This window comes from Syngnathus floridae, chromosome 4, assembly GCF_059516105.1.
Source record: "Syngnathus floridae isolate MCC-2025c chromosome 4, RoL_Sflo_1.0, whole genome shotgun sequence".
In the NCBI taxonomy this organism is placed as follows: Eukaryota; Metazoa; Chordata; class Actinopteri; order Syngnathiformes; family Syngnathidae; genus Syngnathus; species Syngnathus floridae.
Genome location: NC_142416.1, coordinates 18,875,470 through 18,887,888, shown reverse-complemented (window position 1 = coordinate 18,887,888; position 12,419 = coordinate 18,875,470). Strand labels below are relative to the sequence as shown.

The 12,419-nt window shown below is 44.0% G+C and overlaps 1 protein-coding gene across 17 annotated transcripts in view; it reads left to right on the top strand.

The window, feature by feature from the left end:
- inpp4b (inositol polyphosphate-4-phosphatase type II B) overlaps positions 1-12,419 on the top strand; it is a 79,602-nt gene that overhangs the window by 46,894 nt on the left and 20,289 nt on the right. For all 17 annotated transcript variants that reach the window (XR_015858081.1, XM_088374103.1, XM_088374102.1 and 14 more), the window contains 3 exons: positions 6,127-6,232; positions 7,686-7,752; positions 9,756-9,903. Coding sequence is in view for 16 of the 17 variants with exons in the window: in XM_088374103.1 (XP_088230229.1) it covers positions 6,127-6,232; positions 7,686-7,752; positions 9,756-9,903 (321 nt within the window). In the remaining variant the exon portion in view is untranslated. The remainder of the gene's footprint in view (positions 1-6,126; positions 6,233-7,685; positions 7,753-9,755; positions 9,904-12,419) is intronic.

The following is a 12,419-nucleotide window of genomic DNA, read 5'->3' as shown; positions in this document are numbered from 1 at the left end:
ATTAACCGCTTGAAAGAGGACGACAATAAACGTATATTTCGGACTCAAATATGTCTCATTAGCTCTTTGAAACACGACAAGGACGTTAGACCTCTCCGGGGTCGGTAAACATACAAAGAAATGAGATTAGACCAAATATTTTGCTTTTAATTTGGTCATTTTTTTTCTCACGATGATGCGCGAGAGAGCCGGCGGGAGTGTCCCATTTTCGCAGGTACTCGTGATAATGTATAGCCTCCATTTAGAACGCATAAAGTGTGTTTGTGCTGCAAGCGTGTGTTGAGTAAACACTTGTGACTGAAAGGATTTTGCAATCGGGTAAAAAAAAAAAGAGAGAAAGTGGGCGACGCCTTCCCGAGTATTGCAACAACCGCCGTAGCCGTCGCTCTCCATTTCTTTTCATACGCTGAGCTGATCACATAATGAGACGTCGTTACTTCGATGTACTTCTTAATTAGAAGTCGTTATTTACATTGCTGGAATCATGTCAGTGTGTCACTGAGGGAATAATTTTTGCTCGTAAGGGAGTCTTGTTGCACGTTGGCAATGGATTCGGATTCAAATTTTAATTTACTTTTTCATTTATTATTGGATTTATTTTCTGAATTGGCTTTGGGGGAGTTCCGCAAACCACTGAGAGCTATTCCAACGTTTGTTATCGTGTCTTAATTGCAGAATGCCGCATATTAATAGGCGCGCTGTGACTCATGGCATCGTAATGTCTCAGTTTGGGGTCTTATTGGGTAATGCTTTGACTTTCCTCATTTCCATTTGCCGCAGCTGTCGCCGAGGTCCGGGTAGCCGCGTTTGCGTCGTTGGCAAAAAAAAAAAAAAAGCTTCGGCATTATTCATTCATATGCACATGTTCCCATTTTGCCAATATATTCTTTGTAATTTGGTTTGGTATGAATTGTAGCGTCAGAGAATCGCCTGTGGCTATTTGTTTTAGCCACGTACACAAATGCAATTGCGTGGACGTGACCAATACGCTTAATGAGTTAGTTTATAATTTTTCTGACAAAATGTGGCGTAAATTGTCCCTTCAGGAAATCTTGCCTATTGGCGAGGCAAAAACACTTCTTCCATTGTTATCACCGCGTACACAACACTATTTGCATAAAGTCTCTGTTCCCTTACCAGGTTCTATTTTTCCCGTAAGACATCCAGAAGGGAGCCTTTGCGGAATGCTGATGAGCCGTCTTGTCTATAGTGATAACAGCCAAGCCGTTAAGAGAGGAAGCTCCGCACCCCGCCGTCTGTAACCCGATTTTCAAAAGGCGCATGCAGCTACGACTGACCTTTCTTATCGTGTTCCCGCAAGTGACAGAGAGACGAGGTCCCCTCGGGGGGGAGACTCGGCCCGAGACTGGCCGGCTTTCTTATCTGATGTTTGGGCCACGCCGCATCATAGCGCGCCACTTTACGATGTTGCAATTACCTCCACCAAGTGGCGACATCGCAAGGTGAGAGGCGAAGTTTTTATCTCGTCGGTTGGTCGCTTAGGTAGTTACCGTATTTCCTTTAAAAAAAATAGTCCAAGGTTGTAAAAAGTACCAGATGGTTTTAGAGGTAAGGAGTTATTTCCAGAGTATTTACATACTTTGGAAATATCTCTATGAATTTGGGAATTCCACATTAATCAGAAGATAACTAAATAACATGCTAGCCATAGCATCATACGATAGCAAACAAAAATGTGTCCTAGCACTTAACACAAATGCTAAGCTGCATCAGGAAAGAGGCAGAAATAATCAAAGTTGCTATAAACCAACTTCTTGTGATATATTTGAGAGCAGTTAAGTAAAATGCTACATTAGCTGCTCTCATGCTAGCTTCCATCTCATGCTAGCTTCCATTTTTTATCCGACTGTCATTTGTGATTAAAAAGTTTTCAGGGTTGGTTTAATGCTCTCCACTGCATTATGTAATCGATGGTGACTCGACTATATTTCGATTTCATCAGCCTTGCTGTCAAGCCGGACTGCGCTGAAAACATAAAAGGCCCTTTTGGTATTCCAGCTCACCGTTGTGATTTGGATGCCTCATGCTTTCTGTGATTTTCCACGCTCTTTGTGATTTCTCACCTTAACAGCTTGGTTGAAGCCGTTTTTATTTCTCCCCTTTCAGCGTCCCTGTGGATAATGGGACCGACTGAGTGTGTTAGCACAATATGTTATGGTGCGCGCGCGCACTGCTACGTTAGCTTTGTGCGCTAGCCGTCACGTTCACAGTCACTCAACCAATATTGACCGCTGACCCCTCCTCCAGTCACTCCTCCCTAATACTCACTCTTCCAAAAGTGTCTCACTTTAGGTGAATCAATAGTCTATTTGTAAGTATGGCCGAGTTCCTCGATTAATGGGATTAGCTGTGTTTGAGTGTATGCTAATGAGCGAGCAACTCAATAAAAAAGAGCAGCGACTCGCCGACGTTGTTGCAATCTTATCCCCCGTCCCTCCCGTGCGCAATAAAAGCCAAAGCGCAACAACAAGCCAAATGCAGGCGGACGCTTGTAAACCACGAGGCACATATTAAAACCCTTTATCAAGATGCTCGGCCCTTGGAAACGCTAGTCGATAAAAAGTCATTTGCGCCGATGTTGTCTTGTTTTTTTTTTATGAAGTCAAAACACGCGGTGGCGGTACTTGTTTTTTGGGGGAACAAGATCAACTATGGACGCAGCGTCGCAGGTGTGATGAATGAGTCTTTTGTGTGCACTCCTGGAAGACATTTCCCCGACAGCTCCCCGGGTGCTCCACATAAAATTACCTCTGATGTTGACAAAAAAATAAATATTTGCTACAGGCGGCAAATTGTTTTGGATGGTGGCATAAAAAAAATACAATAGACCCAATGATGGATAAATTATCTTTTATGGGGGAATATATTATATATATATATATATATATATATATATATATATATATATATATATATATATATATATATATATATATATATATATATATTATATATTAGGTTAGTTGAAGATTACATGGCTTTTGAAGTTTACTCCAAATATTACTTTTCAGGAAATAAAATGCAAACGTAGCATAAGTTTCCGATTGTTCAAACCACGAGACGACTCTGACTATAAATCACCTTCGACGGATTGCGTTGGATTTGCGCGGACGCGGCGGCGGCTAAATTGCTTTCGTCGGCACGCCGTCTCGTTTTGACTCCTCTTCATATTTGCCAGCCGTCACACTCGACCCTTACGGCGCTTCCACTTGCCAGTTAGCTCGTTAGCGACCGTTTCAGGTGTTTGCGCTGCTTCTTTCCTTTTTTCGCGAGCAATTAGAGCACCAAAAGCTTTTTTTTTTCATCTTTATAAATAATTAGGAGACCTCTGTGGCAACGTTTACTCTCCCCGCTCACTACAGTTAAAAACTACTCATCTCTCCGAATGCGGCACACGTCCAATTTTCACGCATCCATCGCTAGCTCGGTTTAACCCCGCGTAGCCTTTAAGTGTTGAAGACGCGAGGCAGTGAAGGTCGCCGGCCATCATCTCATTGGATTGTCATTGATCGGCACTTAGCTCGAAGCGTCGGCCCCCTCGGGCGAGACTGTAATTGTGGCGGTAACATCGGGAAACATTGCACGTTTTATTCGCCAGAAACCGCTTTCTGTCTTGGATCCACTCCAAATGTCTCGATGGATCTGATTTTATTGGATCTGTAGACTCAATCAGGCTTTTTTTTTTTTTTTTTTTGCAAAGAGCTTCATCACTGCTGAGTCATACGTCTCCGGTCATCCTCGCTGGAGCGAAAGCTGGCATGCCGCATTACGCCGCGTCTCGCATCTGTCCTCAGTGAAATCCGTCCGTCGCTATATTTAGCCCACGCGAGCAGCGTTATATGGGTCAAGAATCGAAGCGTACACCCCTTCGGTGTTAGCCTGCTCCAACTTTCCCGTCTGTGCTGCATCCCGGCAAGCTGTTTATTTCCCCCCCGACACTCCCTTTCCTCAGGCGTCGTTTGTCGACAGGGACTTTTTCTTATCCTCATAACTTATCGCAGGTTGTGAGCAGCTGATGTTGTTTTGATCTTCATATCTTCGTGTCGTCCTTTCATGCGCTTGGCTTGAAAGCCGCAGCATCCGTCTGTGATTTACCGTTCATGCCGTTCAGGGTCACGGGAACTGCTAAAGCCTGGAGGACATTTTTTTTTTTTTTTTGTCAGCCTGTGTGAAGCTGTGGTACACAAAGTTACAATGTTAGGTTACGTTACATTTTGCTGAATTATGTCGCGTTACGTTACGATATATTAAGCTTCGTTATGTTACATCACGTTATTTTACCTGCCGTTTCATTACAGCGCCTTTCGTTAGTTACATTGTGTCGCTTCGAATTGTTTGACCTTGGCTCATTCTAATTCCAACCGCTTCTGACGAGGGTGCCATCGTCTATTCATTTCCCCTCTTTTGTAAACGTGGAATTTAATTATTCAACATTCTGTGAGCTGCTGTTGGACAATAGAACCAGAAATCACGCTGAAACTTCGAATCCTTCTGATCATAATGGCAAGGCAATGTTGAAATGCCAAAAAAATGAAATAGAAATAAAACAGTTACTGATGATGACAAATAAACAAAGTCAGCCATTTTGGTTCAAATGTACTTCTTTATCGGCATAGTTTGATGATCATTTCCGGAATTCACCACGACAAAATATGAGCGATGTCGCCTTCATGGCTGCTTGTGGCTTAACGCTGTTACACTCAAGACCTTTCCCTGATAAATATTTGTCCGCCGGCGGTGCTAACGTCCTAGAGTCATCCATCTGAACAACATTGTATCTGTCGCTTTTATAAAGGTGTGTAATGAAGTGCTGCCATGAAACAGATTGTGGGCCAAATAGATGTTTTAAAAAAAAAAAAAAAAACGCCCAGGAGGGAGGGGAAGAAGTGGACATTTATTACAACCTTTACACTCACTATATTCTACCAAGAAGGGCGTGCCACACCAGTCTGTGAGGAAATTAATGCGTCTCCACCTTTTTTTTTTTATATATATAACTTTCTTTTACAATGTCGCATTAAAACAGCGCTAAATCAAATCATGTTCGCCAACTGGACCGCTTTAATTTCCTCACGTCCGAGTACCTCCCGCCTCCAGGTGTTGACTCGCTGTTTGGCTGCGGGTCAAAAATGAGCCTGCGTTGCAAGTTGCATTAGACGATTGAGGGGAAAAAGTGGGGGAGGGGCCACCCCCCCCCAGATTCGCTATTACGGAATGGGACACGTGTTAATCTCGCTTCCCTCTGTGATGCGCATGACGGCGCCTGTTCAAAGTCAGGGTGACTTTTAGCGACAAGTTTTTCGGGGCGTTGGGGGGGGGGAGTAAACACTGTGACAGGTGTCTGGCGAGCCACGCTGATTGGATTTATAAATTAAGCGATGTGATGAGGATCCAACAGAGGCATCCGGGAGACGAAGACTAACACAAGTTTGTGTTTTGAAACCTAACCCGGGCTTGACGGGAGCATCTGAATTTGCCAACGTCCCTTTCCTCATCTTCTCGTCTGCTCCTGCCCCCTCGGGTTTTCCCTCTGGCCAGCCAAGATGGATTATCTCTGAGAGCATCTCTAATTTGACTCCATCACCATCCTTTTCTTGTCTCCCGTCACCCCCCCCCCCCCCCTCCTCACTGATCACCGCCCGGCTCCCGATATCTCTCCAAGCGAGCACATTAAGAATCCTCCTCGTTGCCCGTCTAACACCTGGGATCATTTTTCTTGATTCCGCAGCGTGGGACTTTACGCCAATACCATGGATTTTCTATCAGCGACTTAATCGAACAGGAAGGGTGGGCGTCGCGCTCTGAAATGTCTCGTATCAATTTGGTGTCCGTCAGAGCGCGTCGCCTGCGGTTATTAGACGGCCATTTGGAGCGTTATATGGAGCACGCCCTACCCGGGCCCCATTAGCTTCCCTATGGAGGCATAAGCAGCATGCCAGCTCTTCGAGTCAGAGTCTTAATTAATAACGGCTCAGCACCCTTTTGGCAAAGGTATCCTAACACCTGGATGGAACACAGTGGGAAGATGTTCATTCAAAATACCAATTTAAAACCGTTTTCAAAATGGCCTTTTTTTAAATTTATATTTGATTCTGTTCCCTTCAGGTCGTCAGATGGTGGCTACGCAGCCGGAACAGTGGTGGTGAATCGACTGAAGATGGGTGAGATGGAAGAAGCGGAGCACATCACCACTGACGCACCATCACAGAAGGTACACGTGTTGATGCTACGCGGGATGCTAACGTCACCACCCAAAATTTCACTCGATTATTCAAATTTTTTTTGGTTCAGTAGAAAATCCAAATACATTTTTCCATGTTTTTTTTTTTTAAACAATATTTTTTCAGTGTAATTTCCACACACAAGCTAATTTTTTTTAATGCATAAGAGAGCAGGCGCGCCACAATGTTGACAGTGGCTCCAAAAGTTTCCGGAAGGCTGCCTTAGGAAATAGGAGCTCATAATGCGGTTCAAATCCACCAACGAGATTACAGAACCTCCAGTGCAGGCTAATGGCGATTTGCAGTGTGTGTGTGTGTGCGCTAATCTCCTCCAAAGCACTCGCCTGCACTCGACAGCGACCATCACGGGAGTACCAGAACCTTTTCCTTTAATTCCCAATGGGATGCCGGCACACCAGGAATGACATCGTACGTACTCTTCCCGATTGCACATGCTCAGTAGAGGCCGCCGTTTTGCCCCCCCAATGAACTCGTGTGAGGAGTTTTAAATCAGTGTCTGTTTTCGGGAACCTTTTGCGGTTTTCTTGCTGCACCACACGGCGTGGCTTTTTTGTGTACACACGCAGCCATGTCTTCTCTAATTGGCCAAGGGCTTCTTGCACGGCCGACTGACTTTGGGTCGTGCCCACTCGCCTGGCTGGTGAAGGGAGGTTCCCTGCCAGGCTCGGCAGCGTCACTGACAATCTGCCCATGTCTCCTTGATGAATCTGTCGCCCTCCATGTGTGTGTGTGTCTGTTGTCGCTGTGGAGATGAAGGGAGGGAGATGATAAAAAGTGAAACGGAGCGCGGGCGAGTGTGATGTGCCACAGCGCTGGTTGTGTGTGTTGCTTTTGCAACAAAAGTAGGGGATGACACCAGTCTGACTTTCCTGCTATTTTAAATATAGTCTCATAGTAAGATTCACCACGAAAAATAACTGAGTTCAATTACTTCAACACGCAGACAGAAATAATAACATTTATTAAATCGTATTTTTTTTGTAAGAACATTTCACGCTTGGTCGGTTTGCGTATTTCTCCCGATGCAGAAGATGAAGCGACCTCGAAAAAAAAAAATAAGAGCAAGCCTCTGTTCACCTTTTGATCACAAGTCCAAACACATGCTTGACAATGATCGGGGGCTCTCGTACCGCTAAATAGAATTTAAATAAAACGTAAATAATAAAAGTAAATAAATACGTTCCATAATCATGCACTCACAGCACATAAAGAATGAATGACTTCATTCAAGGCCAACGACAATAGCGAGTTGATCACGACTCCAGCCGCCGTCGCCGCAACGAGCAGTCCGAGGCACACGCCAATCAGCGAGGCCTCAGCGGGCGGGTTGGGTGATTGCGCAACGAAAATGCTTCCGGATGCTTCTGCGTGAGGCCCGTTTGGTGATTGTTGCATTAATTGTATTTTTGTGTTCTTTTCCAGTGTCCCTTAGTGTGCGAGTCTGCGTCTCATAGCTGCGTGGAGAGAGACCACCTCTTGACAGGACCAGGTACTCGCGACCATTCATTGCCAAAATCTTTCGACATTATTAAAGGGTTACTCGAACCTCGGTCACCCTTGAACTTCCCCTCGTTGTCGCCGCACCGCAGTTTCTGTTCCTCGCACCTCTTAAGAAAATGACTTCTCGAGATCCCCCCCCCCCCCCCCTCCCCTCAGGCTCGCTCTCTTCTTGCGCCTTTCAAAAGTAATAAAAGTGGAGGACTAAATTGCATCACACGCTTTCCATCTGGATGAGGGAGCGGCGACTGCAACAGGCTGCGCATGTGCAGTGAATAATAAAATAAAAAAAATAAAAAGGCAGATTGCGGCACCATGACAACGGCTCTTAAAGTTTTGACACAACGGGTTTTGCGACCTTGTGGAGTCAGACTTCTTATTTCACTTCCTCGCTGCTGATGGAGCAGCTTTCACTCTTTGCTAAATGTCACTTCTGGCCCAAAACAGCCGTTTAATGGAATAGTAAATGATGGAACTGGATAGTTTGGCCCCAAAGTCAATTACCTGAAAGGCCACCTCCATGCTAATTGAATTCATAGCAACACGGTGACACTTTGATGTTCAAAACGATAAAAAAGATTTACGCGCAGACGTTTGAAAATAAGCTAACTTTGGAGTTGAAAGGAAAGTTTTTTGATCGACGCTGTTTTGAGGCATAAAATCTATCTGTCACGGTAGCCCAGCGTGGAATATTTTTGTCGAGGCGCGGCGTACCTCCCATTTAGGGCGACCGTGCGTGTTTGGATGCCTCCAGTTGTCAACGCAACATTTCACAGTGGCCGACTTATTGACTGATTCGCTGTCTGACTGCAGCTTCGGGACGCCGAAAGCGGCGGTAAACGGCGTTTCAAGGCGCTTCCTCGCCTCCTGCTGCCGGCGCGCAGATAAGAGCATTAACTTCCTCCGCGTTGTCGACATTCGCGGAAAAGATGCGCCGGAATGGAAATTGCCTTAATGGGGGGGGGGCGAGTCGGTCAGTTGACTCGACTGTTGCGCAATAAATATGTAATTAAAATGGAGCAAGTGAGGTTTGTCTTTTTCAGACGACAGAAGATGAATGGCAGCGAGACGCAGCTATTGATCAACAAATTGAATTTTTTTCTTCCTCCTCAACTTGACTTTGAAGGATTTAGTGTGCCGGCAGTGCTTTCTGTCTTTTATCTTGAGTCATGTCACTTTCTACACACGCTGCGGATAATTGGTGAATTTTGTCACCCGTTAGCCCGAACGGCAACCATTGGTTGATTTTTACCTAGTCGTCGTTCAATTAAAATGTTCATGCGGCGCTCAGCGAGGGTTATTTTCAAAAAGAGAGCCGCTGATTGATGTTATATGTCTTTTTAATTCAGTTTCAAATGACTTTAACATTTCCAGTTCTTCAGCTTCAGGACACAAAATGATTCAAAATGGCGCCCGGTTTTATCTTTTAGCCGTTCGTCAAATTAATTTGCCTTGCTCAGAATAATTCATCAAAATCCACAGGTGCCCAGCGAGTCGTTAGGAAAACAATACAGCGATCAATTATCACAAGTCAAGTTGAAAATGCCACTTGCTAGGCTTTGCTTAGCGTACATGTCAATCATTCCAAGGCTGTCCAATTAATTAGTACTCTTGAGCCACCGGGAAACGACAACTCACAACGTCACTAATTGCTCGGTTTCATCGTTCGCCTATCCGTTCGTACGGAACATGTCAATCATTATATTGACTAGTTATCATTAAATGTCACTCATCTTTATCACTAATTGCCCGTCCCTGACTAGACATCGGTCAATCTGCATGCGGGGCCACGACGCAATTAAAATGGAAATGCTTGTGCGTAAAGACAACGTTTTTCTTTCTTACCGCAAAAGTAGACTAAGATGAATCAGGGCTTATCTGCGGACGTCGCGGCTATTGATCATCAAATTGAATCCGTCCTTTGACTTTGAAGGATTTAGTGGCCCGGCAGCGCTTTTCATCTCACGGGTCTGGTTTTGATGCTTTCTCCCGCAGTGTTCACCAACCCGGTATGCAAAGTGTACAGGTTCCAGACGGCGGACAGCAAGTGGATGCTGGTGCGCGAGCAAATGGAGGAGTGCACCTTGTCCTTCAGCATCCCCAAGCAGCTGCTGGCACTCTACATGCAAGAGGACATGAGCCGGTGAGAGGCGTCACATGACCGCTTTGCTTTATCGCCACATAATTGCATCACAACACAAACGATTCGCTTTGATTCAGCGGGGGATTCGATGTTTTGGTTTTGAACGGGTCACATCCAGCTCATGTCAAGTTAGAACATAGCAAGATGAGAGGCAGAGATTAAAGTCTTGGTGTGAGGCCAGGTCAAGACCAGACGAGTCTCCTTCAGGCTTGAACAGGGTTCGTCACAACGGATCATTTCTCCATTGTCTCGTCGTCCTTGGCAACCTCACTTCATTTTTTATTTCTGGTCACTACCTTCTGCTCGTATCATAACGAGACGGATGAAAAATGGCCAAAAAAAAAGTCATGCGGGAAGGCATTCGGTTGATAATCGTGACAGAAGAGGGCCGAATTTATTCGTACGGCGATTTTCACAAGGGCGATTTTCACAAGGCCGAAAATAGTATTGCAGTATTATGGTGGCTTTTGTGTAGCCAAGTTTCTTTACAACTCACTCAAGATAGTTTTATCAGAAATGCACTTTTTATTGTCCAAAATATTAGAACAGAGTATGTAGTAAATGTTTTTAGCAAAGCATGTCGGCCATTTTTGAGGACAAAGTTGCAGTTTGTCGGCCATTTTTGGAGTTTATTACTATACATAGCAATTGGTATAAAAAAACCTGCCGTGCTAAATTTTTAAATAGCACTTTCTGATACCTCCTAATAGCTTTAATTCCACGCCTTCTTACACCGACACTAATATGTACCAAAATAAATGAATGCTTCCGTTTAGTAATACTAATAAGAACCCGTTTTGAGGACTTCAATTATTTTTGTCAGCAATAATGTAATTAAATATTCTTTTGAACCCTGCATGGATCAATTATGCTACATTTAGAGTTGAAATATGAAATATTTATTAGTTCCTTATCGAAGTAACGCAGCACAGGCGAGCACAGCAGGCTTTAGCATAAAGCATGACCTCTATACGTAATGTTTTTCTCGCTTATTTGCGTACGCCGGCTGTGATGTGCTTTTTTCGTGTATTACGAACGCACGCGGGTGCCAGTTAAGATTCATTAGGAGCGGCTTCGTTAATGGCAAAAAACAAACAGCGCTAATGCGTGTCAAGAGCACAGTCATGATGTTTGCCTTTTTTTTGCAGCTGTTGTTTTTTTGTTGGTTTAGTTTCTTTGGTTGGCATCGTTTCTGTGATTGATTTAATTCTAGGTCATTTTGTTTCTTTGCTTGGTTTTGTTTTTGGAAGTAGTGTTTGATTTTGTTATGTTGGTTGAGTTTTGGTTGAATTAGTTGGTTTGGTTTCAGTGGCTGGTTTAGTTTTGGTTTGTTTTTTTGGTTGGTTTAATTATTTGTGAATGATTTTGTTTTGGTTGGTTTCGTTGTTTTAGGCTCGTTGGTTTAGTTTTGTTTTTGGTATAACTTATGTTTTGTTTTTGTCTGGTGTGTCTGCTTAATTTCTGCGCTTGCTTCAGTTTTGCTTTGTTTTGCTTTGCTCTGTTTTGTTTCAAAAGTGCGTACAGTATTTCACTCTTCATTTTGCGTCGGATTTATTGGGCAGGCGCACAACGCCCCTATGTAATTAAAATTGAGCCAGCACGATAACCGAATGAAATAAAGGAAGCCGCGCAGCAGCCGTACGCTAAATTTACGGCGCCATTACGGCCGAGTGACCTTCATCAGACATTTCGTATCATAAATAAAAGCTGTTGGAGACTGTTTTAGGGCTCGCCCCAGTAGATTATCATCACAAATTTTGAGAATAGTGAGGAATGAGTAGCAAAAAGCCCATTTGATGATTGGCAAAGAAATACAGCACTCACATTTTTATCAAGAATAAAGATAAGAACTGATTCTGCCCAAAGTTGCTGGACATTTGGAGGCGTATCGTCGTCTCCATCCAACGGCAGATTTGATTGATAATGTCAGCTTTCCAACATGCATATTATATTGTTCATCTCTTGACCCTTTCCTCAGATCAGACAATAGCGCTCTGATTAAAAAGAGCGATAACCCGCAACGCTCTCCGTCATCCCTCGGCCTTATCACCCTGAGCAGATGTCCCGCTTTTTGATTTGATCCATCGGATCATCACGCTCATCTCCCGTGTGCACTTTTAGTATATCGTCCAATATTATCTGACTGTGGCTTTATTTTCAGGAAAAAAAAGCTACACAATGCACAGCTGGTAAGGAAAGTATACTCATCCAGTGGGGCCACCTGCTTGTAAAAATTATGTAAATCAGAAATTGAAATAGGGCCCGTTTTTTTTTCGCCTTTCATTTGAAGACCAACATGGCGCATAAAACATTTATGAGGCATAATTACAGAAAATTGGGCCTCATTGTCATGAGAGCATATTACTGTTGTACAACTTGGAGTCGTGGCTGGTTTCATTCAGAGAGCCCTTATTAACGCAGTATCGTTGCAATTTTAATGGACGATAAATTGCTGCTGGTTGGTCCCATTATGTCTTTTTCATGCAATGTTTTGAAAGAGGCTCTCGTTTGTTTTT